The 25180-nt window shown below is 41.5% G+C and overlaps 2 protein-coding genes across 5 annotated transcripts in view; one reads left to right on the forward strand and one right to left on the reverse strand.

Moving 5' to 3' along the window:
• Positions 1-25180, forward strand: part of DOCK7 (dedicator of cytokinesis 7) — a 186206-nt gene that overhangs the window by 89415 nt on the left and 71611 nt on the right. The gene's annotated exons all lie outside the window — the stretch shown is intronic.
• ANGPTL3 (angiopoietin like 3) lies at positions 1611-17282 on the reverse strand. Its single transcript, XM_054981569.1, has 7 exons — positions 16713-17282; positions 12654-12764; positions 10967-11075; positions 10017-10130; positions 8395-8490; positions 3738-4010; positions 1611-1845 (listed from the first exon to the last, which is right to left on the reverse strand). Exons 1-7 carry the CDS (start codon positions 17205-17207, stop codon positions 1661-1663), a joined length of 1383 nt encoding a protein of 460 aa, XP_054837544.1. The 5' UTR covers positions 17208-17282; the 3' UTR covers positions 1611-1660.

The raw sequence follows: 25180 nt of genomic DNA on the forward strand, positions 1-25180 counted from the left end.
CCCGCCGCTAGGTAAGTGGGTGGGGGTTGGAGGGGTCTCCCCAGGGTTGGGGGGGTCTCTCCAGGGTGGGTGGGGGGTGGAGGGGTCTCCCCAGGGAGGGTGGGGGGTGGTAGTGGGGAGTTCCCCCCCTCGCTGCAGTATGCTCCGAATCTTCACAGAGCATACCTAAGCGATTCCCGAAACCCGAAGTGGGAATACCGAATCTCCCCACCCGTGCACAGCCCTACCTGTGGCCCAACTCACACAATATAGATTCTTGTGCCACAAATCCTTGCCGCAAAGACTTTGCACCATATGTGCACTGCTGTTTCGTGAGCATGGGGTGTATTCTCATTGTAATGCATGTGGAGAAAGGGCTTCATTCTCCCCCTCACCCCCACACACCACCATTTTTGCAAACTCAAATGGTCCTGGGGAGCTGCTATTTGCCCCATTGGGAAACATACGTGCAATGATGGCTTCACATACATTTTCAAATTCAGTAAATCACAGGTCCCCAGGGCCATTTAAGTTTTTGAAAACAGCCCAGGGGAAGGCTAAAATATCTTCTCCACACATACCGTGGTTGTAATCGGAATAGGGCCCCTGCATGCCTGGAAGACATGGAACTCCTGGCACACCTGTGGTCTCATTTCTTCCTTCTGCATAATAGTAATAATAGTCTTCATATACAGCTGACCTTGATGCTAAGGAAAGCTGGCTAGCAGGGGCTTTCCAAAGCCAGCAGAACATGTGGTAAATGGTTGTCCATGTCCTTCTGCATAACCTTTCCCCTCTCTTGATCATATCCATGATCAGCACCTGGGGTCATTTCGTAGAAAAAGAACTGCAGGAACTCATTAGCATATCTCATTAGCATTTACCACACCCCCTGACATCATCGGAAGTGTGTCAGAAAGCAACACCCACCCCTCAGGCTCCTTTCGCCAAAAATCTCCAGGTATTTCCTGAAAATAAAGCAGAATGAACTCAAAGCAGCTTACCCTCCTCTGGAGAGCAAGCCCCAGCAGTCCTACTTGCACAGACGCACTCACTCACTCACTAGTCACGAATGAAAATGAAGCAGCAGAATGAACTGAAGCAGCTTACTCTCCTTTGGATATCCAGGCCCAGCTTGCACTCACTCACTCATTCTCTCTCATGAATGAAAATAAAGCAGCAGAATGAATTGAAGCAGCTTTCCCTCCTTTGGATTTCCAGGCCCAGCTTGCACTCACTCACTCACTCTTTCTCATGAATGAAAATAAAGCAGCAGAATGAATTGAAGCAGCTTACCCTCCTTTGGATATCCAGGCCCAGCAGCCCAGCATGCACTCACTCCTCTCTCTCTTTCTCTCTCACGAGTCATGAATGAAAATAAAGCAGCAGAATGAATTGAAGCAGCTTACCCTCCTTTCGAGGGGAGGCATAGGGAAGGAAAAGGAATCACGTGGGCAGGGCCAAAACCCACGTGACCACTTTTCAGCTCTTCCAGAACGCTGTTCCGGTGCATTCCCCCTCCAAATGAGCCCTGATCAGCACACACTAATATTTTTTAATATGATGAAGCAGTTCATGTAATGAAAATATACCCTGATTTTCTTCTGTGCTGAAAAGTGCCTTTACTCTGCTTGGAATGAAGTTGTTTGTGTTTTATTGAGTAAAATCTCAGTCAAGTTGTTTACTCAAAATTTTCAAACTCGGTAGGATGTAACATCAGTTTGGTTGCTTTAAGAAGATGAGATCTTCCTTTGTGAGGCTTCCAATAAAGCCCTCTCCTCCCCCTTTCCAGTTTGCCTTTTGAACTTGGCTTGATATATATTCCATTCAAGTTTGTTTCTTCACATTCATTGTGCCACCAACCACCTGAAAATAAGATTAAAAGCTCCATGTAATTCAAATCTGTTGTAGCAACAATAAATGTGATCACAGAGACGCAGTAGTCCCTGAAGCCCATTTAGGCAGATGTGGGGACTTCCATGTCTGTATTGAGATCTCTCTCTCTCTCTCTCTCTCTCTCTCTCTCTCTCTCTCTCTCTCTCTTTCTCTTTCAACGGCATGCGCTGGATTTGAGGTCAGGGGAAAAAGGGAATTCAGAAACACCATTTCTTACCCTCAATAATGGAGGCCAAATCCTCCAAATATAGCCTCTTTGCATATCAGCATCAGTTTGAGGTCAGGGGGAAAAGGGAATTCAGAAACACCATTTCTTACCCTCAATAATGGAGGCCATATCCTCCAAATATAGCCTCTTTGCATATCAGCATCAGTTTGTAGACCTTTATTTGAATCCGTAGTATGGATTACTGCTGAACATAACAGAATCTGCCTGCCTATATGGCAATATAACTGGTTGATCAGTGCATGTATTACTTTAGCCAGATTGTGCCTGCCTGCCTGCCTGCCTGCCTGCCTGCATGCATGCAGGAGAGTTTTGATTCAAATACTTGGTTCATAACTTAATCACCACCACCACCACAACAACTGTGTTTATATACCACTTTTCTAGACAGATTAGTGCAGTTGTGAACAAGTTAGTGTGATTATTATCCCCACAATACAACTGGGGAGCTGGGACTGAAAGGAGTGGCTTACCCAAAGCCACCTACTGAGCTCATAGCAGTAGCGGGATTCAAACGAAGAGAGTGCTGATTCACAACTGAAACACTTAACCACTGTGCTATAGCAGCTCTCAGTTTTTTAATCTGTCACCCAGCTAAACATTCCTGTAGTGAAATGCCATCTTGTGCAATATTGCCCATTGGATGTATTTGGCTATATGTGACAACAACAACTGCACTTATATACTGCTCTTCTAGACAGATTAGTGCCTCACCCAGAGCGGTGAACAAATTAGTGTTATTATTATCCCCGCAATACAGCTGGGGAGCTGGGGCTGAGAGGAGTGGCTTACCCAAGGCCACCTACTGAGCTCATGGCAGTAGTGGGATTTGAACCAGTAGAGTGCTAATATGCAGCCAAACCATTTAACCCCTGTGCTACAAGGGCTGTTCCTTCATAAGTAAATTAATTCCTTTACCCATTCCAGCAGTGCAACTACAAAGTGAGTGCGTTACTACATTATTTTAGTTAATTTCGAATGCAATTTGATTGACTAATAAATTTAGATGATTAGGAGATCATAAAAATGACCTAGTATACCTCTTACCTAGGAGGTCATATAACCTTTTCTTTGAGTTTCAGTTTGAAAGCAAATACAGGTAATGATGCTTGAGAAGAAAATAAATGGGAGAAATCTGGGTTGGGTTGAAATCTGAGTAAATGGAAGTTCTGCCATATTTCACTTGAAATGTCTGCTTATTGGAACTGTGTCAGAAAAGCAGGGCACCAACTGTTTGCTTTCTGTGCTACTGATTAACCGAGACCATTGGCAAAAGGCTTTGCTCAAAATAGTATCCTGTTTCTACATCCTAAAGTTTGACCAGATATTTTAGCAGAGATCTAGAAATGTACAAGGAAGATTGACAGCTCCAGTTGCTTCATTTTCAGGGCATTGAATGTGATGACTTTTAGGTATCTGGTTTTTATTACGAACTAACTGGTACATAACCACTGGATTTTATAAACTGAAGTTGGTTTTATTATGCTACCTGCTTTATATTGTGATGTAATCTGCTCTGAGCCTGCTCTGCAGAGAGAGCCGAATATAAATATAATAAATAAATAAATAAACTTAAATAAGTTGTTTTCCTGATTTTAAAAAGGTTAAAGCATTAATGCATTCAGAATACAGCTACCTGAATAAATCTCTGGACAGATAGCTTTCCCTTCAGTGTTGTTCCCATGATCTTTTGTAGAGAATTTAACTTTCTTCTGTTCAGGCAGGGCATTGAGAATATTCCCAGTAATCTTTGCAACATGGACAGCATAGTCTGTTTCTGGACCTCCCATTACCAATGAGTACTCAATATAACGTTTGTTAGCTTTCCAGTCCTCCAACTCAACACGCAAGATGTAGTCAGCTTGGTCTACAATAGAGTGGATCTTATGTAGGCCCAACCAAAATTCCCCTGAAAATCAAAGATGCACAAATGTAACAATTAGAGTAGATTGCAGATAATGTATAAACATCTACATGGATTGATTAATTCTATTAATTAGGTAGACCACCTGAGCCTTGGGAACCCTTGAACTTTACAGATAATTTCTCCCGAAAATCTTTTTTGTTTATATCTTTTAGATTATGCACTAATGATCAATAAAGCAGAAAATAAAACTAAATTTAAATGGAATGGAACTGTGGAGCTTATCACTGTCTGTAAAGAAGGATTCAAGGCATACTTAACAAAAAAGCAAGTGACTGAATCTCTTTGATAAGTGAAGCAAGTGGCATATATAAAATTTAATTGCAACGGAAATGGAGTGTCAGCCATGAGAAAGAAATACACCCTTAATAGGCATTTTGGTAGTGTCATTTATTGTAGCACCTTTAAATTTAGCATTTTAAGTGGACTACGTGTGGTGCAACCCTCAGTATGTTTACCCAGAAGTCAATTTTACTGAGTTCACTGAAGCTACTTCCAGGCAATTGTGCATTGGATGGCATCCTTAAATAATTACATCTTACTGTACTTTTTTTGTTGTTGAGCAATTTATGTCGTAAGCGTATTGACTTCACTGGACTTAGAAGGGTGTAACTCTACTTAGGATTGCACTTTAAACCAATAATACTATTTTGTTCCTGTTGTTGATATTCTGGACCAATGGAGCAATTATATATATGTAAAATAAGGAAACCATAGAGGAAATTTAGAAAAAAAATAGTAAGTACTGGGATGTTAATGTAAGGTAGGATGCTGTAATACTGTGTTTGTACTAGATTATCAGCTTGTGCACCTGGTATACTTCATGCCTTTGGAAGACTTTGCAATCATATAGACGTTTTTACAGAATTATATGTGGGCTTTTCCTGCTTTTTCACCCATCTCTTACTGAGATGGACTGAAAGAATAGCTTTGTTAAGCACATGTAGAGCAACCATTTTACAAGCCTATCTGAGCAGTGAATAGTACTATATGTTTAATGAGAAGGACTTATTGTGAAAGATCTTGGCCCTCCTTAGTGAAATAGCAGGAGGAGTTTCATATTCAAATGTAAGAGTGCACTCTACGCATGCATATTCAGTTGATAGCATTTAGCTAAAAAGCATCTCATATGGATAATGGACCATGGCTCAGTGGTAGATACCTGCTTGGTAAGCAAAAGGTCCTAGTTTCAGTCTACAGTGTCTGCAGTGAAAGGGACCAAGTAGTAGATGTGAATGACCTCTGCCTGAGATCCTGGAATAATAACATTCGATAATAATAACATTCGATTTATATACTGCTCTTCAGGACAACTTAATGCCCACTCAGAGCAGTTTACAAAGTATGTTATTATCATCCCCACAACAAAACACCCTGTGAGGTGGGTGGGGCTGAGAGAGCTCCAGAGAGCTATGACTAGCCCAAGGTCACCCAGCTGGCTTCAAGTGGAGGAGCAGAGAATCAAACCCGGCTCTCCAGATTAGAGTCCGTGCTTTTAACCACTACATCAAACTGGCTGCTAGTTTGCTTAGACAGTACTGATTTAAATGGACCAAAGATCTGATTCTTTACAAGGAAACTTCATGTGTGTTCATGTGAAAATACTTCTTTCTGAGCTTCTTATCAGAGGAGACATTACATGATAGATCATTAATCTGACTTAGTAGTGTGCAACTTCATATTTTCAGAGGAGAAAATTATTCTAGAAATAGAGGAGCTGCTTTGAGACCTGTTTAGCTATTGTTAAGTATGAACTTGCAATTATTAATTTGCAATCAATGACATTAGAGGCAGTTGAATGACTTAAGACTAAATGGTTTCAGAATTAAAGCTAGTGTACATGATTACTATTAAATGTTGCCCCATGTCCAGTCTGGTCAGATATTGTTGCCACATTGATTCCTGTTCCATCATAACACGTTTGTTAAAGCAGATTGAAACAGATCTTTGGCAAAGTGCACTGGATGGAATGTTCTTTAACTTGAGCCTTATGCCCTAAGTGAATGATTAATCAATGCAAATAGAGGTGGTTTCTTCCCACTTATTCTTCTGTGACATGACTGGTGAAGTCTCGAAATTAGGATTTGTACTATCAAGAGAAAGCAGTGTAGCTTAATGATCTCATGCCATTTTATAGTCTACATGAAAGCAGAATGCTGCCTCTAGCACTACATAGCAAATTCCTCCAGCACTTAATTTTCATATGTTGTGAAGGTTCATCATGAGTATGAATGCACCTGACCAAATGTTTTTACAAAACGTGGCTCCAGAGTTTTGGGCCTTGTTTGCATATATACAGCACAATGAGGCAGTACAGTTCTGAGGTGGTAGAATGAGCTGCACCAAACTGTATATGGAAGTATCATTTTTATTGTTCCCCTGTGTTAAAATTCCTTGCAAATAAAAGATCAGCACCAGCAAGAAAGGTTCCATGTTTAGCCCTTTACAAGCTATGCTAGTTTCCCCATAAGTTTGTATAGGGAAACTCTGCCTTATTTGACAGTATGTATAGGTCAGGCCTCTACTAGCAAGCATAAGGCTATTATGGGAATTCCCTAGAACTTTTGGCTAATTAGTTATAGACTTTGTCTGACCTAATTTGCTTTATATTGCAAGGATGGACTTGCTGACAGTCTTCCCTTCTCAAAATGATGGGGAATGTTTGTAATAGCAGAACTTGGAAGTAGGCATTTCTCTTGAGTTGTGGCAACAGCCATGGGACTGCTTCACCAGTGCTAGAGAAAAGCTCCCAAAGTGCTAGAGAAAAGCTCTGTCCTAAGGGCCAAGGCAATTGTGCATGCATGCAAAAAACCGTAATAAAAGGTAAACATTTGGGGATATTTTGAGATGCTGCAGCAGCTAGCAGCTACATTGATGAATGCTATAGGAACTAGTATTGAATGGGTTGTCCGTATAACAACAACAACAACATTTGATTTATATACCACCTTTCAGGACAACTTAATGCCTGCTCAGAGCAGTTTACAAAGTGTGTTGTTATTATCCTTACAACAATCACCCTGTGATCGAGTGGGGCTGAGAGAGCTCTGAGAATCTGTGACTGATCCAAGGTCACCCAACTGGCTTCAATTGGAGGTGTGGAGAATCAAACCCGGTTCTCCAGATTAGAGTCGTGCTGCTCTTAACCAACTGGCTAGGTTGGAAGAAAGAAGCAGTGCTGTTTTGATCAGTTCTTAATAAATTCCCATGCTACATGCTCCTGTGCTTCTGTTCATGTCAAGTTTAGCCTACACAGGTTTTTGAAAGTGGTACATTCAGAAAACAATCAGTATGAAGTCTAAATAATTATTTAACCTTAATAATTTAAGAGTCACTCCTAAAAATTGCTAAGCATATATCTAAACCGGCATGTTACAGTGGTTAGAGTTGTTAGACTAGAATCTGGGAGACCCAGGTTCAGTTCTGCACTCTGCTATGGAAGCTCACTGGGTGGCCTTGGCCCAGTCACTGTCAGCCCAGCCTACCTCATAGGGTTGTTATAAGGATAAACTGGAGGAGAGGAAAACAAGGTAAGACACTTTGGGCCCCCAGTAGGGGGAAAGGGTGGGGTAAAAATTGAGAAAATAAAATACAAATATAGAGTATAACAGCCTTATGCAGATATATGAAATGTAAGACACTGCATACCTTTGCTTAACCTGGTGTTCACATGCTGTATTTCACCATTGTATGAAGACCTAAATGCTTAGATACTAATGCAACTCACATAACCAGTATACCAAATGTTGTGATGTACAGATCATATAGATCAGACCTACAAATGCTGACTCCTAAATAAATATGAAGTATAGCTCACAACCAGAGGGACTGGGGGAAGAACACAGTGATCTTGATCTTCCATTATGTGTACATTTTAATGTCTCTGTGGATGTTTGTGAAACCCATTGTTTATCTGATTGGGAAGCTGGTTGAGTTTACAGTGCAATTGAACACACAGTTACACTCTTATAAGTCTATTACCAAGAGACCATGCATACCTAAGCATAGTTACAGCATTCTAAATCCACTGAAATAAATCAATGTGCTTAGAAGGATGTAAATGATTGTTATGGATTGCACAGTAAGACTTTCAACATAATTTGAAAGTGGTCATCTGAGCGAAAAGCCGTATAATTAAATATTAGATGCATTAGAATTCTTGGAGTTAGATAGCATCTTCATATTGTACCAACTCAGACCAGTTGCTTAGGGATGAAAAAGTTTGAAAGAAACCCAAAACGTGAAATGTGACTCAATCCTTAAACTTATTTGTCTTCTCTGGTGTTCACGCAAGCTTCACTTAGCTAGCCTATTAGTATATAAAAAACGACTTTCCTTCTCTGTGAATATTATGGAGCAAAGCATTCACCATCAAGGTTGCCAAAACCATCAATATAACTTTCCCAGGTTTGGTTGAAATCTAATGATCCATCAACTCTATTTTGAATGACTGTCCATGGACTTCCTGTGGGTAAGAAAGAAAAATGAACTTTAAGTAGAGCCTATTGGTGGCTATTTTTACCATAGACTTTGTGAAAGATGAGGCCAGCAACCTGAAACCCATTGACTGATCCCCATTCAAATCCTCACACTGCCATAGTTATTCACTGCATGCCCTTGGAACAGTTACACATTATCAACCTAACCTACCTCAAAGTGTTGTTGTGAAGATATAATGGAGGAGAGGAGAATGATGTAGGCTGTTTTGAGTCCCATTGTAGAGAAAGGTGGGGTAATTAAGTAAATAATAAATATAGCTGAACTTGGGGGGCAGATAAAAGGTAGGTTAGAGGTGCGTGGGAAAGGAGAGATGGATGCGGGGAAATGTGATGATATGGGGATTGCCAGGAGGAAGGTTAGAGGAAATAGCTTGAGGAGGAGATATAGGGGAAAGCGAGGTGCCCCTTGCCCCTTTCGGGTTCCCCACTGCGCAGCTGGGGCCAGTGAGCTGCATTGTACAACTGTGCCATAGTTTTCCTGGGATAGAGGCTGCCAGTGATAGGAAAGGAGGGAAAGCTGAAGATGGGTGTAGTAGGGATGCCAATTCCAGGTTGGGCAATTCCTGGAGATTTGGGAGTGAAGAAGAATAGCAGAGTTTGGGAAGGAGAGAGAACTCAGCAAGGATGTGATGCCATAAAGCACCATCTTGAAACTGCCATTTTCTCCAGTGGAACTGATCTTTGTAGTTTGGTTTTAATTCTGGGAGAACTCCAGGCTCCATCAGGAGGTCTATAATTAACAGAACACTATGAAAGCTATAAAACAATCAAGGAATTGTCAAGAATTTTTATATATTTTTAGCATTGACAAAAAGTCAGTGCTAAATAGCACAATCTTACAAATGTTTTTTGAAACTCATATGGATTTAATGGCATTAGCACTTTAAATGAAGTAAAATTTCATGCTATAGTAGGGTTAATTATTTAGAGGCTTGTGATTTTCTGCAATTTAGCATAGATTTTTTTTTTGTACCTGTTGATTTTCTACTCTAAATGAGACTTGTGGGATTGTATATTATAACTTATGAAATTATTGTACAAAAACCATACATATTTATTTAAATCATTTATTTAAATCATTTGTTTATTCTTTTTTCAGTTTACCAAAAATACATGGATTTATATAAAAATTCTTGACAATTCCTTGATTGTTCAAGCTGGGGGGGGCAGATAAAGGTAGGTTGGCTGGAGGGTGAGAAGGAGAGAAAGAAGCAGGAAAAGGGGAGACTTCCAGGGACGGGAAAGAGGAAATAGTAGGGAGGGGAATGATGATGACACATTAGTATAAGAAGTCAAGTTCTGAAGGCAAAGTAAGCTGGCTGCTTGCACAGCTAGTCTTAGTCAGGTATGTGTGTGTATTGGTATGTACTGAGTACTAGCATCCTTTTTCAGGCTTTTCCAAGTTCTGAGGGGAGAACTGGTAGAAATCGGTGCAACCTTATATATGAGTACTGGCACTTTTTTGAAAAAACAAAAAAATGCAGGGTCTTACCTGTTTTCATTTCACAATATACTTTAAATGCCTTGGATCTGTTTGGCTTAATAGAATAAATGCCATTGGATCGTTCACCTCTGTTGTAAATCCAAGTGCAGTCAGTAGCATTGCCTGAAATGTGTTTAAAATATACAGCTAGAGACAGGAATTTAAAGAGACTCAGTGGCAACTTCACAGGTTCACCCAAGTAACTGAGAACAGTTGTTGCAACTTGCACACATTTCTCATCTTTTTAATGTGAAAGATAAGCTGTTATTCTTTGTCTGTTCCAGATAAGTTTATTTCATAAACTTTCATGCAGTCCTCTGCAGAGTTACTCTGGTCTAATCTCATTGATTTCAATAGATATAGACAGGAATAACTCTGCAAAGGATTGCAGTATATGACAGTAAACATTAAAATGATTTTTCTGTTATGGAAAAGTTTTTTAAAAAGTAGTTCTGAAGTGAGACCATGGAAAAGAATATAACTTTTAAAAAATTAATCAAACGACAATAACATCCCTAACTGAATATTAACTTTAATTTGAATTGATCTAAAGTTATTAAAATTCCAAATTTAACTCAATATTTTCCAGTGTTCAGGAGTCCTTTTTCTGTTTTGCAAGAGGTTGATCTAGTATGTTTTTAAACCATTTTAAACACTTCTCATATACTGAAGAGGCAACTCCTACAAATATGGTTTTTCTTTTAACCAATGCAGCAATTAGCCATTTGTCTTTGCCTATAAATCTGTCTTAACTTTTACATTTTTATCCTGGGCATTCTGCAGAGATCTCAGAGCACTTGTCCTCTTTGTCTTTTTTATACGCGCTTCACAATCAGCTCTGCAGGCTGTTCACAGATGTTGGTGTAGAAGGCTGCATTTCTTTTCCTCAGTGTATTTTCCTGCCTTGTCAAAAAGCATTATACATAAAGCAACCTATCAGCAGAACTGTATGCAGTTACCTTTATATTCCTGAGTTGTAGTTGTTGCATTAGCTTGGGTATTCATTGCTTCATCGGTCTTCAGAGGAAATGAAATCTGTAAATCATCTTGAAAGCCTGTGTTGTTTAGCTGGAAAGAGGGATAATGTATATCTTTCTGTCTATATATTTATTACTAAAGTAGATTGTTCACATGTAGACACACTGAGGGTAGAGATCCTTTGCAGTAAACTAAACTCAAAGCCAGCTTGGTCTATGGGTGAGCAGCAGGAGATAGTGTGCAGGCACTCTGACTGGGAATAAGAGAGTTGTTTATGTGGACTGATGGAAGCATGCACACGGATATATGTTGCATTAATTTCAGTAGGTGTTAACAATGTTTGAATGTGAGAAAGGTAAAGGAGGAGATCTAGGAAGGGAGCAGTGATGAGCCGTGGAATAAGGGGAGTCCAAATCAAGAGGTAGGGGGCTTGTCAGTCTCTGATCTCTTGTAATTTGAGCACTGTTTATACCCCAGGTTTATATCTTTTGTAAGCAAAAAAAAAAAATCCTGTAGGTAAAGTGTCCCCAACCTTTTTGAACCTGTGAGCGCTTCTGGAATTTTTTGACACTGGATGGTGGGTACAACTACAAAATAGCTGCCACAAGAGAGAAATCCAACCACACAATGGCTGCTACAAGAGGCAGAACTGACCACAAAATCTCAGGAAACGAGGTCATGCATAACTCTTATAGTAACTCTTCAGCATTTCAAATAGAAATTCTGTTTAACCAGGATGCCTTTTGAAAGCAACATATTTTTAAACATATTGTTTACAAGTATTTTCTTGCATAAGCACAACTTATCTTCACTCATACACTTAAGATGTTTGTGCTGTGGCAAAGCAACTTTAAAAAAATCTGTATAGATAATCAGATCTCCAGTGGCCAGTCAGAAGCCATACTGAGCAAAACCCCCACCTCACACTCCCTGCTTTCTAAAAACACTTAGTGGGTACCAAGAAAGATGTCCACAGGCACCGTGGCACCCATGGGCACCATGATAGGGAATCTTGCTCTAGATTGCCTTTTGTCTGTTAATTAACAGAGTAAGGACTGTTTAACACATTTTTCAAGGCATACCTAAATTGTCACTTACAGAGTTATACTCTTATAAGACCATTCACTTACATGGACTTTAAAGGGTATAACTGCTTAGGATCGCTGTGGTAGCTAGCCAACCTTGACTTCCAGACCAATGAACCCGATTTACGCATTTACTTGTTGCTTTCGCACCTTGCATGTTTAGGCATATGCTCCAAATACTCTAGGTATATTTATATAATGATTATAAGTACAATCATATGTAATGCATGTAGAGGATGTAAAAGACAAAACTGTTCCAGCATTTTTAAAGCTGTTAGTAGTTGTGAAAGCTTAATTTTTTCATGACACATGTTTTTTATGTGGAGACAATCAGACCACAAATTACTTGTGGCATGATGGACGTAGTATATGATTCTTAAGAGAGGTTTATTTTAAACTACTCTTTACTGCTGTTTCCATTATTACACTACTTCTGTAGTTCATTCTTGCTGGGTTTTTTTGTTACTCCTATTTCTGTATCGTTCCTCTGTTGCTATATACAGCCTTCTCTCAAGAATTGCCCGATAATCATTAAAGCGACACCCAGAATGTGGAAAGTAATTAAAATCAACAACAACTGTACCTTCTCTTCCAGTGCTTGTATTTGCTGTTGCTGTTTGTCAAGTTGAGCACACTGGGCTTGAACAACTTTGAAGAGGTATCTGAGGCTGTCGTCCTGCTTCTCTCCAAAGTTCTGCATGAAAAACATAAATAATTGAGTCATAGACTATTTCCTTACTGTGTTAAATATAACTACAGACATTTCTTTTAAATTTGGCTAATTTTTACAATGAAAACATATAATTTTTGTTTTTGCCTTACTATATATCTGCTTTATCCTCTGTCCTAACAAAGTGATAGATCAAGAATTGGAACAATTGGAAACCACTGCCTATTGATTAGGATGGGTATAGAAGGTTTAGGTCTTGTGAAACATGCCATATCTGCATATTGCAGAACCAACCAGGAATGCCTGCATCCATTAATTTTCATGGCTATGAAGGGGTCAGGAATGTGTTAAAATCACCCTGGCTACATCACAGGTGACTATCATGGACAATTTCTGCTCCCTGATTAACTCACCCTCTTTGTGCTAATTTTCTAAAAATATACACATAAATATATCTTGAGTATACCTGATCTTAATTTCTGTTAGTATAAAGTCTAGCAATTAACAAATATTTTCCAACACAGCATTACCTCATACAATTACTTAATAATATCTAATCCTACTATATAAAAGGCAAGCCATATTGGTGACGACTCACTTTTTATCCCTGCACAGGCGCACTCTGGTCTGTGCGAAGATAAAGAGTTGTTGCCAGTCTGGCTTGCTTAAGAGGCAGTGGGGAGGACTGACGCACCCCTCCCAAAGCTCCATAGCAGCTGTGGGAAGGCCCAGCATGGCCTGGCATTACCACCCAGCGCACTGGCTGAACTCCCGCACTGGCCTTTTGTGTCTCTGCAATAGCCTCCTTGGGGTGTCTGGAGGGTTGTGACACCACAGCCACAAAGGCACCGGAGAGGTCCACCACACCAGCCTGGCCCTCAGCATGCCCTGAGTGGACCAGGGTGTTGCGACAGGCTCTGGAGTGCTGCTGCGAGCTGCACTGGCCCGATTTCCACCCACTTATGGCTGAATTGGGCCAGTGCAGAGCACAGAAATGCTGCCAGGGTGGTGCAACAGGCCCTGGGTTGCTCCACACCAGCCTGATATCCACCCATTTGAAGCCAAATTGGGCCACTGTGGTGCTCACGAACGCTGCTGGGGCAGTGCAACAGGCCCTGGAATGTGCCTGTACTCCTCACCAGCCCAATTTTGGCCAGTTTGAGGTTGAAATCGGCCTGCTGTGGAGCATAGGAATGCTGCTGGGGCAGCGCATGCCCTCATAAGGCCCTGCTAGAGCCCATTGCATTTTTAAACACAATAAGCTTTGTTGCAAGTAGAAACACATATATACTGTGTTTTTAAAAATTGTGTTGTATATAGAGTTGCTATAGTAACCCCCAAGTGGCTCCTGATATTTGATGGGGGTGAGGAGCAGGAATGGAGACTGGCAAGAGTGAGAAAAACAAGAAGCAAATTGGAAATAAAAGGAGGTCAATGTGGGTGGGAACAAGAAAGGAGAGGGAATGAAAGAGGAGAAATGACAGGAACTTGCCAAGGGAGTGAAACTGCAGGTGGGTGAATGGCTACAGGAAGAAAAGACTGAGGGAGTGGTTGGGTAAGGGGATGGGGAGGAAGAAGCAGAGACAGAGCAAAGGAGGGCAAGGCAGCAGAACTGGAGCAAGAGGGAGGGAAGTGGGGACTAGCTGGGGAGGGAATGAGATTTCCCTTCCATTGCAAGTCCTCTCAGTTTCACTTCTTGTGTATTATACCACAAGAATGTTAAGTATATAAATAGGAAAGTGATTCTCTACTACTGTTTTATCCTGCATTTCCAGCTTTCCTGATTTCCCATTCCTCACTTTCTTCTTCTACCTTTGAGGTAGGCTAGACAGAGAGAGGGTAGGAAGGGCCAAAGGGATCATTTTGACAGAAGAAGTATATGAACCAAGGTCTCCCAGATCCTAGTCCAGCATTCTAACCACTACACTGCATTAGCTCTCCTTTATTATATCATCTAGTCTATTAATTTGCTCATGCCAGAGCTAGTATTTTTAGATTACATTATCTTTCCTGTTCCTGAACATGTCTAATAACTATCAACTTTTCCATCTTGCTTCAGAAGTGCATAACTGGCAAAGTAATAGTCCATGACTATTAGTCCAGGCTGGCGGTCCAGCAGTCCATGAATCCAGACTTCCTGGTGGTGATCAATCAGTTCCCTATGCAATGGAGAGGACGTCCACAGACCTCCTCTGGCTGTCAAACAGACAGCTTCTGTTCTTCTCTATGAGAGCAGAAGGAGTAAATCCCCCCCCCCCACCTCTCAGGCAAGTGGTTTCAGTTTCCAGCAGGCAGTAAGACTAGGAGAAATTGCAGGGTGGATTTTTCAGTCACAGAGGTAGGTGTTTGAAGCTTTTGCTTGAGATTCTGGCTGCTTCTGTTCCACAGCCAGGCTGAGGGACTAAGCCTATGAGGAGTCACAGAATTCTTTTGTATATTTTACTTATTAACAGTATCATTATTATTTAGAGTACTTATCCCGGCTGGGAAGGTGCCTAGGTAGGTCAGGGCTTTCGACCACCCTCTGCAAATGCACCCCCCGCAGGGGAATTTTAACCTCCGTCCCCATAGGTCTTCCCATCCCCTAGTACACCAATGCCTGCTGCCCTCTAGCTGCATCCCAGCAGAGAGAGACTTCCATAGCTGGGTTTGTTCCAGGAGGATCTGAACCCCCCCCCCTTTGGGAATTCCTTGCACTAGAACATGAGGATCCATGGTTTTAAAGCATGTTTTTGTGCCGTGGTGGTGCAATGAAATGGTGAGTGCATGGTTTTTTGTGTGCAATTTGTGGCAATACACATGATATGTGATTGTGTGGTGGATTTGGGGTGGCCCCATGTAAAAATCAAGAGGATCTATGAGGATCTGTGCTTTTGAAGCATGTTTTTGTGCTGTGGCGGTGCCACCAATCATTGGGTGCATGATTGTTTTGGTGCTGTCTGTAGACTAGGACATGATATATAATATGATAGCCTTTTTGTTTTGTTTCAATATAAAAATCATATGAATTCATGAGGATCCGTTTAAAATAATCTGGATCTGACTTTTACCACTCCCTTTGATCTATTCCCAGAGACCGTCATTCCACTCTGGTGGCTGTCATTCCAGGCCCAGATAGGGTTGCCAGCTCTAGGTTGGGAAATTCCTGGAGAATTTGGGGGTGGAGCCTGAAGAAGGCAGGGTTTGGGGAGGAGAGAAACCTAAGCAGGGTATAATGCCATAGAGATCTCCCTCCAAAGCAGCCATTTTCTCCAGATGAACTCGTCTCTGTGGCCTGGAGATCAGTTCAGGGAGATCTGCAGTCACCACCTGGAGGCTGGCAACCCTATGCCCAGAGCAAAACAGTGCATCTAAGCTTGTACAGAAATAACAGAGAACTGCACCTCTGCAGAACACTTTCCGTTCTCAGAGGAAGATTCTCTAACTCCATTCCACATTTTCATTGCAACTTTTTGGAGCCAATGCAAGTCAATTGGCATTTATGGCTCCTATTATATCTAATCAAACTTTCCTGGGGGCAGCCACTTTGGGTGTCTATATCTGGGACATCCAAAATCCAATCTTCACCAAAGTTGGAGAGCGGTTGGAGGAGAGCCTGCTGAAGACTCCCTGTGAGTTTGACATCTTTGAGTGTGAAGGGGGCAATCCTAAGGCCCCTGGAAGTGACAGACCACGGGCCAACATATCAGTCTGTGAACAGGGATGGGTCCATGAAAAGTCCGTGGTCCGTGAAATGCAACAGACCATGGACCAAAGGGCCATGGTTTTTTCCTGGTCTGTGCCCACTTCTAGTACTAATACTTTTGCGTATAATGAGCAACAGCTATAGAGTGTATCAAAACCAAAATAACATTTTTATCTTATGCAGTAACTCTACTACACCTCTTTCAAATCTACTTAATTGAAGTGGTACCAAAATAACATTTTAATCTTATGCAGAAACTCCACTACACCTCTTTCAAATCTACTTACTTGAAGTGGTACAATTTCTTCATGTTGCTTAATTTCAGACTGAATCTTAAACAGTTTAGTAAGTTTCTCTTCCAGCCCCCCTACTTTAGTTTGAAGTTGGATCCTCTCTTGTGAAAGGACTTTGATCTTGGAATTCAACTCCAGAGAGAGATTCTTTATTTCTTCATTGTTGGCTTGCAATCTAGAAGTTGTTTTTCGGAGTTGCTTCTCTTCTTCCTTAATTTCATTTGTTTGTTGCAGGAGTTCATAAAAAGATTGGTCAAAAATGTTCAGCTTCTGAAAGATATCATCCATTTGCTTCTTGGTCTTGACAGCAAAGTCTTTCAGGCCATGCCCAAGCTGGAGTAATCCGTTGGCTAGTAACCGAACATCATCTAACATTGCAAACCTTAACTTTGACTCCGGAGGGGATAGTTCAAAGGAAGAGTAGTTTCCATCTATTTTAACTGAAATAACTAGAGAAATGGTAAAGAGTAATACTACAGTTATTTTCATTTTCTTTCTGCTGAAAAATATTCTAATAGCCTTCAAAGCAGATTTTTTTTCTCAGCCATTAGACTTCCTCTGTGACAGTTGTAACAGACCTTGTTATGCTTGTATGTATAATATATATATATATATTTCTGCTCCATTCTCAAAAGTCAACTTGGGGCAGTTGATCATTAAACTAGTCATGTACAGTTGAATGAATGTAACCTGTGTCCTCTTCAGATTCTTTTATCTATCAGGAGAGAAGAACCTTTCTGATTAGATAGTGAATTAAATAAGATACTCTGAATTAAATAGTTCACAAATAAACCAGTCTTCTAGATATAATGTTATTTTTAAAGCTCTGATTATTATCATGAGTAACTATGAAAAATGTCTTAGCAGATTGAATTTTAATTTCAAGCTTGTAAATGCCAAGCTAGAACTTTCAATATATAGCAGGACTATAACTATAGACAACAGGAGCAAACTTTCTAAAACACTGAAGTTCTCAGAGTTTAGAAACCCAAGGAAACCATTGAACTCCAGGACCATTGAGGTAGAACCATTGCCCACTGCCTGTGCCTCATGAAGCTATGGAATCTTGGTTGAGAAATGTTTTTCTGAAGCATTTTTCAGTATAGCCCCATAAATGTTTTACTGTTGTAACCCACCCTGAGCCTACTTGCGGGGAGGGTGGGATAGTAGTTTAATACATACATACATACATACATACATACATACAGGTTCTGTTTCGTTTCACAAAAACAGTTATGCTGAAACAGACCAAAGGTCTATGTAGTCCAGCATTTGTTTTCACAATGCCCAGCCATGGTTCATGGAAGCCCCTAGGGAGGAAAGTTTCTGCCAGTTCTGTCCATGAGAAACATCCAGAATATGTACTTGTGGATCCAACCACTTTAGAGCCAGGGCGCACTTATGCTTATCCCTGGAATCTGGTTTCAAAGCCATTGGCTTGTTCCAGGAACAAGTAAAATATCCATAAAGATCATAGTGTTTGAGTATGAGTGAAATGTCTTTCCCTCATCTTTAGGCAGCTACCTACAGCTGTTATGACAGATCTCGGGCGTTTTAGAACTCTTAAGTGTAAAAATAGAGAATGAAGATATAGATGTTGGGGATGATGCAGCTGTTGAGCAATATTGGTAATGCAAATGCAGGATCAGCACTGTTCTTTCTTCTCGAAGCTCATGAGTATGCTATCCCTTCCCTCTTTTCTGCAAGGAAGTTGCTTGCAGCATAGTAGAGTAATCTCTTACTGCTCCTCACACAGCACAGGCACCTGTGCAGAAATGGAGGCTAGGCTATAGCTCCCTTCTTTATCTTCCTGACACCTAGCAGATCAAGCAGTCCAATGTGTGCTTATGTATGCCAGAGAGGAGAGAACACACTCCCATAAATGAGGCAGGAGCTGCTTGTTTCTTACTGGTGCGGCTGCTCTAAGATACTGCATGCTCAGATTCTGGCTGGAGGAGGTAGTGACATCTGTCTCCAGCTCTTTTCTTTTTCTGACATGGAGCTGCTGCTGGTGGTGAAACAAGCAAGTGGACAGATACATGGACCCACCAGCTACATGGATGACTGTGCTTAGTTTCTAACTACAGTGGACCCCCATGAGTCTGAAAGCCCCAGTTTGGTAAAATCTGGTTACAGTATGAATACAAATGGCCGAAACTCAATTTTAATGCCTTGCTGAACAGACTATTATATATAGATTCATTAAGCTAAGCAGTTCTCTTTGTCAGATGCATCTGGCGGGGCGGGCTGTGGTTCTCGAGGGCTTGTGCTGCAGTGGAATTGGTTGGTCTTGGAGGTGCTGCTGGACTCTTTTTGATTTTGCTACTACAGACTAACAGGGCAAACTCCTTTGAACCTTTACAGAAGCAAACTGATCCCCACATCAAAAGGAGCTGTTTGCATCTCCATATCAAAGGAGTTGTTTGCATCTCCCCTCTCCTCTCCTCCCCCCTCTCCTCTCCTCCTCTATATTTGACCAGTTTCTGTTGGCCCTCCATGCATCTGACGAAGAGAACTGTGATTCTCGAAAGCTTATGCTACAATAAAATTGGTTAGTCTTAAAGGTGCTACTGGACTCTTTTTGATTAAGCTAAGCAGGGTTAGCCTTAGTAATTGGATGGCAGACCTCCAAAGAAGACCAGGGTCACTATGCAGAGTCAAACAATGGCAAACTACCTCTGTTAGTCTCTTTGCCTTGAAAATCTCAGCAGGGGTCGCCATAAATAAACTATGACTTAATGGCACATACACACAAACATGAAAACAGATGTGTTCATAGTTTTTATTTAACTGTGTTTATAAATTATGTCATAAATAGTTCAAACATGACCCTAAAACAGAATCGAAAACTAAATTTAATTATCTTAAATGATGTACAGTAGTATTTGAAAAGGTTAGTGATACGTTTTTCATAGAACAGGGTCTTGTTCTGAAGAGACATCGCATAGATACAGATTGCTATAGATCTTACTACATATTTTTACCACACTTCTGTGCCAGATGCAATATCCTCCTTAGCAATTGTTAGCTCTTCCCAGGGTACTTTGAAGTTGTTGTGGGAACAGATGATTACCACAGAAACTAATAGGAATCTTATAAGTGATTATGGTAATTACTTAATTTGAATTAAAGATATTTTTGCTTGAGACTTCAAGCTGTATTTAGTTATCATAAACAAACACTGGGTTGCTCTTTGATGAACTGGAGTCAGGTTTATTTTCAACTGATGTGCAACCCACCCCTCTTCCTTCTCTTGGGTGTGGAGCTAAAATTGGATATTTGCTATTCTCAGCAAATCAGTCTAAGCAAAACCGAGATTTGAGTACAATAATGAATTAAAGTTTCTTGCCCACAAACTGGGATTTATTTATTTCAAATTTGTATTCTGCCCTCCCCGCGAGTGGGCTCAGGGCGGATAACAACATATTAAAAATACTATTAAAATACAATTAAAAATTCATGTTCATTAAAACAACACATTTAAAACAGGATGGTGGACAGCCTTCACAGGGAGGGTTTTATACACCCCTTTTTTCCAGGCTGGTGAAGGCCCAGCCTTAGCCATATGCCTGGCAGAACAACTCTGTCTTGCAAGCCCAGCGAAAACATAGTAGGTCCTGCTGGGCCCTGATTTCAGCAGACAGAGCATTCCACCAAGTGGGAGCCAGGACCAAAAAGGCTCTGGCTCTAGTCGAGGCTACGTGGGCCTCCTTGGGGCCAGGGACCACCAACAGCTGTTTGTCCCCTGATCGGCGTGTCCTCTGGGGAATATATGGGGAGAGACGGTCCCGTAGATACGCTGGTCCCAGTCCACACAGGGCCTTATAGGTCAATACCAGAACCTTGAATCTGATCTGGTATTCCACTGGCAACCAATGCAGCTCGCGTAAGAATGGTGTTATATGCGCCTTATTTGGCACTCTCGTAATAACACGCACCGCTGCATTTTGTACCAGCTGTAATCTCTGGGTCGGGCTCAGTGGCAGCCCCGCGTAGAGCGAGTTACAGTAATCTAGCCTAGAGATGACCGTTGCTTGGATCACTGTAGTTAAGTCACGGGTTGACAGGTAGGGGAAAGTTGCCTGGTCTGCCGCAGATGGAAAAAAGAGGACTTGAAAACCGCCGTGACCTGTGCCTCCATTTTCAGGGAGGCATCCAAGATCACTCCCAGGCTCTTAACCCTCCGACCTGGCACTAACAGTGCCCCAACGAGGGCCGGGAGCCGGAGTCCCGAACCTAATCCCCGGTGGCTCAAGTACAGGACCTCCGTCTTCGTCGGGTTCAGTTTCAGCCGACTCTGCGTCAACCAACCAGTCACAGCTGCAAAAGCATGTTCCAGGACATCTGGGGCTAAGCCGGGCCGTCCGTCCATCATCAGATACAACTGGGTGTCATCTGCATATTGATGACACTCAAGTCCAAAACTTCGGACCAACTGGGCAAGGGGGCGCATATAGATGTTAAACAATAAAGGGGAGAGTATTGGTCCCTGTGGGACCCCGCACATTAAAGGGTGGCGGGATGACAGTTTCTCCCCAAGTGCCACCCTCTGTCCCTGACCATGGAGAAAAGAGACAAGCCACTGTAAGGCAGTCCCTCGTATCCCCACATCGGCGAGGCGGTGAGTCAGAAGATCATAATCGACTGTATCGATCCAATAATATCGATCCAATAATATCAGCAGTGCCGAGCTGCCTCGATCCAGATGTCTACGAAGATCGTCTGTAAGGGCGACCAGCAACATCTCTGTCCCATGTCCCGGACAGAACCCGGACTGGAAGGGGTCTAGGGCTGAGACATCCTTCAGGAAGCCCTGCAACTGTTCCACCACCACCTGCTCAATCACCTTCCCCAGAAACGGGAGGTTCGTAAACTGGTTCGTGGTTCATGTGGTTTAAATACCTCTTTCTGTGCTGCTGTGAAGCAGCACGGAAAGGGGCATTTCACCCCCCCATCAGCTTCGATCAGCTGCTTGTCCCTGAAGATCTTCCCTATTATCTTTTGTTCTGCCCTTTGAATACAGAGACCAGAAATAAAATTTCTTGGGGAAATCTTAAAACGAATTGATCCCTCTCTATCTGATTTGGAGCTGTTAGTCTCGTACAGGGTAGCACAGTTCGCCTGGCAACTTCGAAAATTCAGGCTTGAGCTGCTCTTAACAGTTGAGACTCCTTCGCTTATGTACTAACAGGGCTCATTTTGAGGGGAAACACACTAGAATGCCATTCTGGAAGCTCTAGAATCTGCCTACGTGATTCCTTACTCCTTTGGCCCTGCAGGCTCTGCAGAGGATGCTTAGCTGCTTTGCGTTCATTCTGCTTTCCCCTCATTCCTCTGTGAGACAGAGAGTGAGAGAGTGAGCTGGGGCCCAGCAGGGCTCTGCAGAGGAGGGTAAGCCGCTTTGAGTTCATTCTGCTTTTTTCATTCGTGTGTGTGTGTGTGTGTGTGAGAGAGAGAGAGAGAGAGAGAGAGAGCGTGCGAGTGTAAGCAGAGCTGCTGGGGTTGCCTTTGCAGAGGAGGCTTTAGCTGCTTTGAGTTCTTTCTGCTTTCCATTTCATTCAGGGGTTTCTGTGTGTGTGTGTGTGTGCGCGCTGCTTTGAGTTCATTCTGTTTTATTATCATGGGGTGGGTGAGGCTGTGTGTGTGTGTGTTGCTTTCATTTTTTTGTTGACTGAAGTTGACATTGTTATGGTTCCCACAGCTTTTGAAAGCAGATTGGTTCTGTGTTAGTTAAATATATCAGTTACGGTTATTTGTATTAGTTAATTGTTCATTGTAGAGTTGTCGATTTTATAATAAAATCAACAAACATCTTGACTATTTTCTTTGTGCTTTTGAAGCAATTTTTCTCCAGGTAGGCTTGCCAGCTCTGAGTTGGGAAATACCTGGAGATTCTTGGGGTGGAGCCTGAGGGGTGGGTGTCGCCTTCTGACATACTTCCAGTGATGTCAGGGGGTGCAGCATATGCAAGTCAGTTATGCTAATAACACACTTCCAGTGATGGCAAGGGTGTGGCATATGCTAATGAGTTATGCTAATAAGTTATGCTAATGAGTTCCTGCCGCTCTTTTTCTACAAAGTGACCCCGTGTATTAATGTGTTTTAATGTACTCTTGTGTTTTCAGCAGTATAGTTTTATCATGTACTGTTCATGTTTTTTATTTATTTATGTGTTTTATTCGCTCAGTTTTAATGGCCTTTGGTTGCATGCAATAAACATTATTCTATTCTATAAATAAAATGATACAAAAATAGTTTGCAGTGTCCATGGCATGTATGATGGATTAAGTGGTTGACTACATACGCAAAGCAGAATAATTTTTTTAAAAACTTTTGAGTGTAGTTGGGCTTCAGTTATTGAAATAGATCATAGCCCATACATTAATACATTTTATTCAACATTGAAATTAATATGTTCTTCCACAAAAGCTGGTTATTTGACTTTAGAATGTTTTATGTTATGCCAAATATTTTTGTAAGGGAATAGAGAAAAATCAGATTTGCTATGAATATTTGCAAGAAGAGTTAACAAAGCTGGAATCTAGCAGTGAGGATAAAGAGTCCCTTGTGGGTCCCCCACTTATCAATATATCTAATTCTCAATATGGCCAAATCTGTGGATACTTAAATCCAGAGATTGGAGCCATGAACAGACAAGACAGATATTTCTACAAACCTGAAAATCACCCCAGATTTACAGAAAAATCTGAAATCTTAAAATAATCACACCTACAGTGGGGCAATTAAAACCCTCCAGAATGATAGAAACAGTGCCTGTAGCTTTAAGAAATAAATACTGTCTGTGACCATTGCTCGGCAATCACGCAGTATTACTAGCCTTCAAGCTTTGGTTTCTGTCAGTAAAAGGCGGGGGGGGGGGGAGTCCTTCCAGGGCAGTTTTGGCCTTTGATGGAAGACTCATTATGTCCAAGTCTGGAAACAACAACTGGGCAACTAGCTACCATGTGACTTGCATGATTCACCCTGCTCCTGCAACTATAGTTTGGCAAAAGCATACTTCTTTTGCTTTAAGAGTTTCTTGTAGACTGACCTTAGAGATATGAGAACAGGGAGAGAGGCTCTGCTTTCATGATTACACCCTTCTTGTGCACAGTGAATAAACTCCTTCCTAGCTACTCTGCACTCCTGTTCAAAGCAGCCTGCAGAAGAATATATTTTGGATTTTTAAAGTCTATCACTAAAAAAGACAAGTCTGAGATGGCAGACAATTTCTTTGGAAAATCTTCAAAATGTCCAAGGTGTTTCTTGGCATAACGATTGAAAGACATCGGCCTCCAGGATTTGTACAGTGTTAGAGTGCAGGTGAATGGACTATCTGATTCTTTTTGCTCCCTGTTGGACTTTTTCTGGAAGTTCCAGTAATTTACTCAGAACAACTGCATCTGGAAAGCCAAGAGGCACACTTAAGGGGCCGTAATCATCCTCAGCCCTGTTTCCTACCTCTAACAGTGAAAGTGTAATGATGAGGAGGCTAAGATACAGTCTGTTGTACTAGTGCCCCAGGCAGACATATATATAGGTGCTTTGGGCGGAGTCATAGAGGGTACCATGGAGGCAATGTAGGTGATGAGAGGAAAGTATTTCTAGGAGCCTCATGCCCAACTTATTTAAAAACATATCTGGGGTGGCCTAACCAGATGGCATGCATACAAAATGACCTTGTTGTTTATATGCATCGTCACCAAAAGAACCAGTGTCAATCTACACTTTAACGTATCCATATAAAACGTGGGAGTAGAAAGTGAGAGTCTAGGGCATCCAGAGTGGCAGATAAGTTATCCCAAATCTTATCCTGGCTCAGGACTTATAAATTTTAGGTGGAATATACACAAACGAAATATCCAATATGTTTGCCTCAAATCTCCACCACCCTGAAATAATCGGGGCATTACTGTTCAAGACCTGGAAATCAGCCTTGAGATTGACAGAAACAAAGATTACTAGGTCCCTACAGGCATGGCTTTTAGTATGGTTTTTAACAGCCCACTGTTAAAAACCAGTTCTCCGTGAGCATGCAATAACCCTGGAGAACTGGGGGTCTGAATTCATAAGACAAGGTTTTCTACATACACAGAATGTCACATTTTTGCAGAAAAGAAAAATTCTGAGTCTTGGAATTTATTTCTCCATCTCATGAGGTTCCAAGAAAGTAAAGTCTGACCTCTCTATTCTGATATTATTATTATTATTATTATTATTATTATTATTCCCCAGTTTTTTTCCTCAGTGGAGACCCAATGCAGCTTACAACATTGTCCTCATCTCCATTTTATCCTCACAACAACCCTGTGAGGTAAGTTAGGCTGAGAGAGTGGGTTACTGGCCCAAGATGATCCAGAGACTTTACATAACAGAGTTGGAATTTGATTCTGGGTTTCCCAGATCCTAGTCTAACACTGTAACCCCTATCTGAGGTATCTGAAGAAGTGAGCTGACACTCA

This window comes from Eublepharis macularius, chromosome 5 (assembly GCF_028583425.1).
Source record: "Eublepharis macularius isolate TG4126 chromosome 5, MPM_Emac_v1.0, whole genome shotgun sequence".
Lineage (NCBI taxonomy): Eukaryota > Metazoa > Chordata > Lepidosauria > Squamata > Eublepharidae > Eublepharis > Eublepharis macularius.

Coding starts and splice junctions, on each gene's coding strand:
- ANGPTL3 (XM_054981569.1), bottom strand. CDS start 17,207: ATGAAAATAACTGTAGTATTACTCTTTACCATTTCTCTAGTTATTTCA. Junction 10,131..10,966: donor TACAACTCAGGAATATAAAG/GTAACTGCATAC, acceptor AACACATTTCAG/GCAATGCTACTGACTGCACT. Junction 8,491..10,016: donor ATATTGTGAAATGAAAACAG/GTAAGACCCTGC, acceptor TCTTACCCACAG/GAAGTCCATGGACAGTCATT.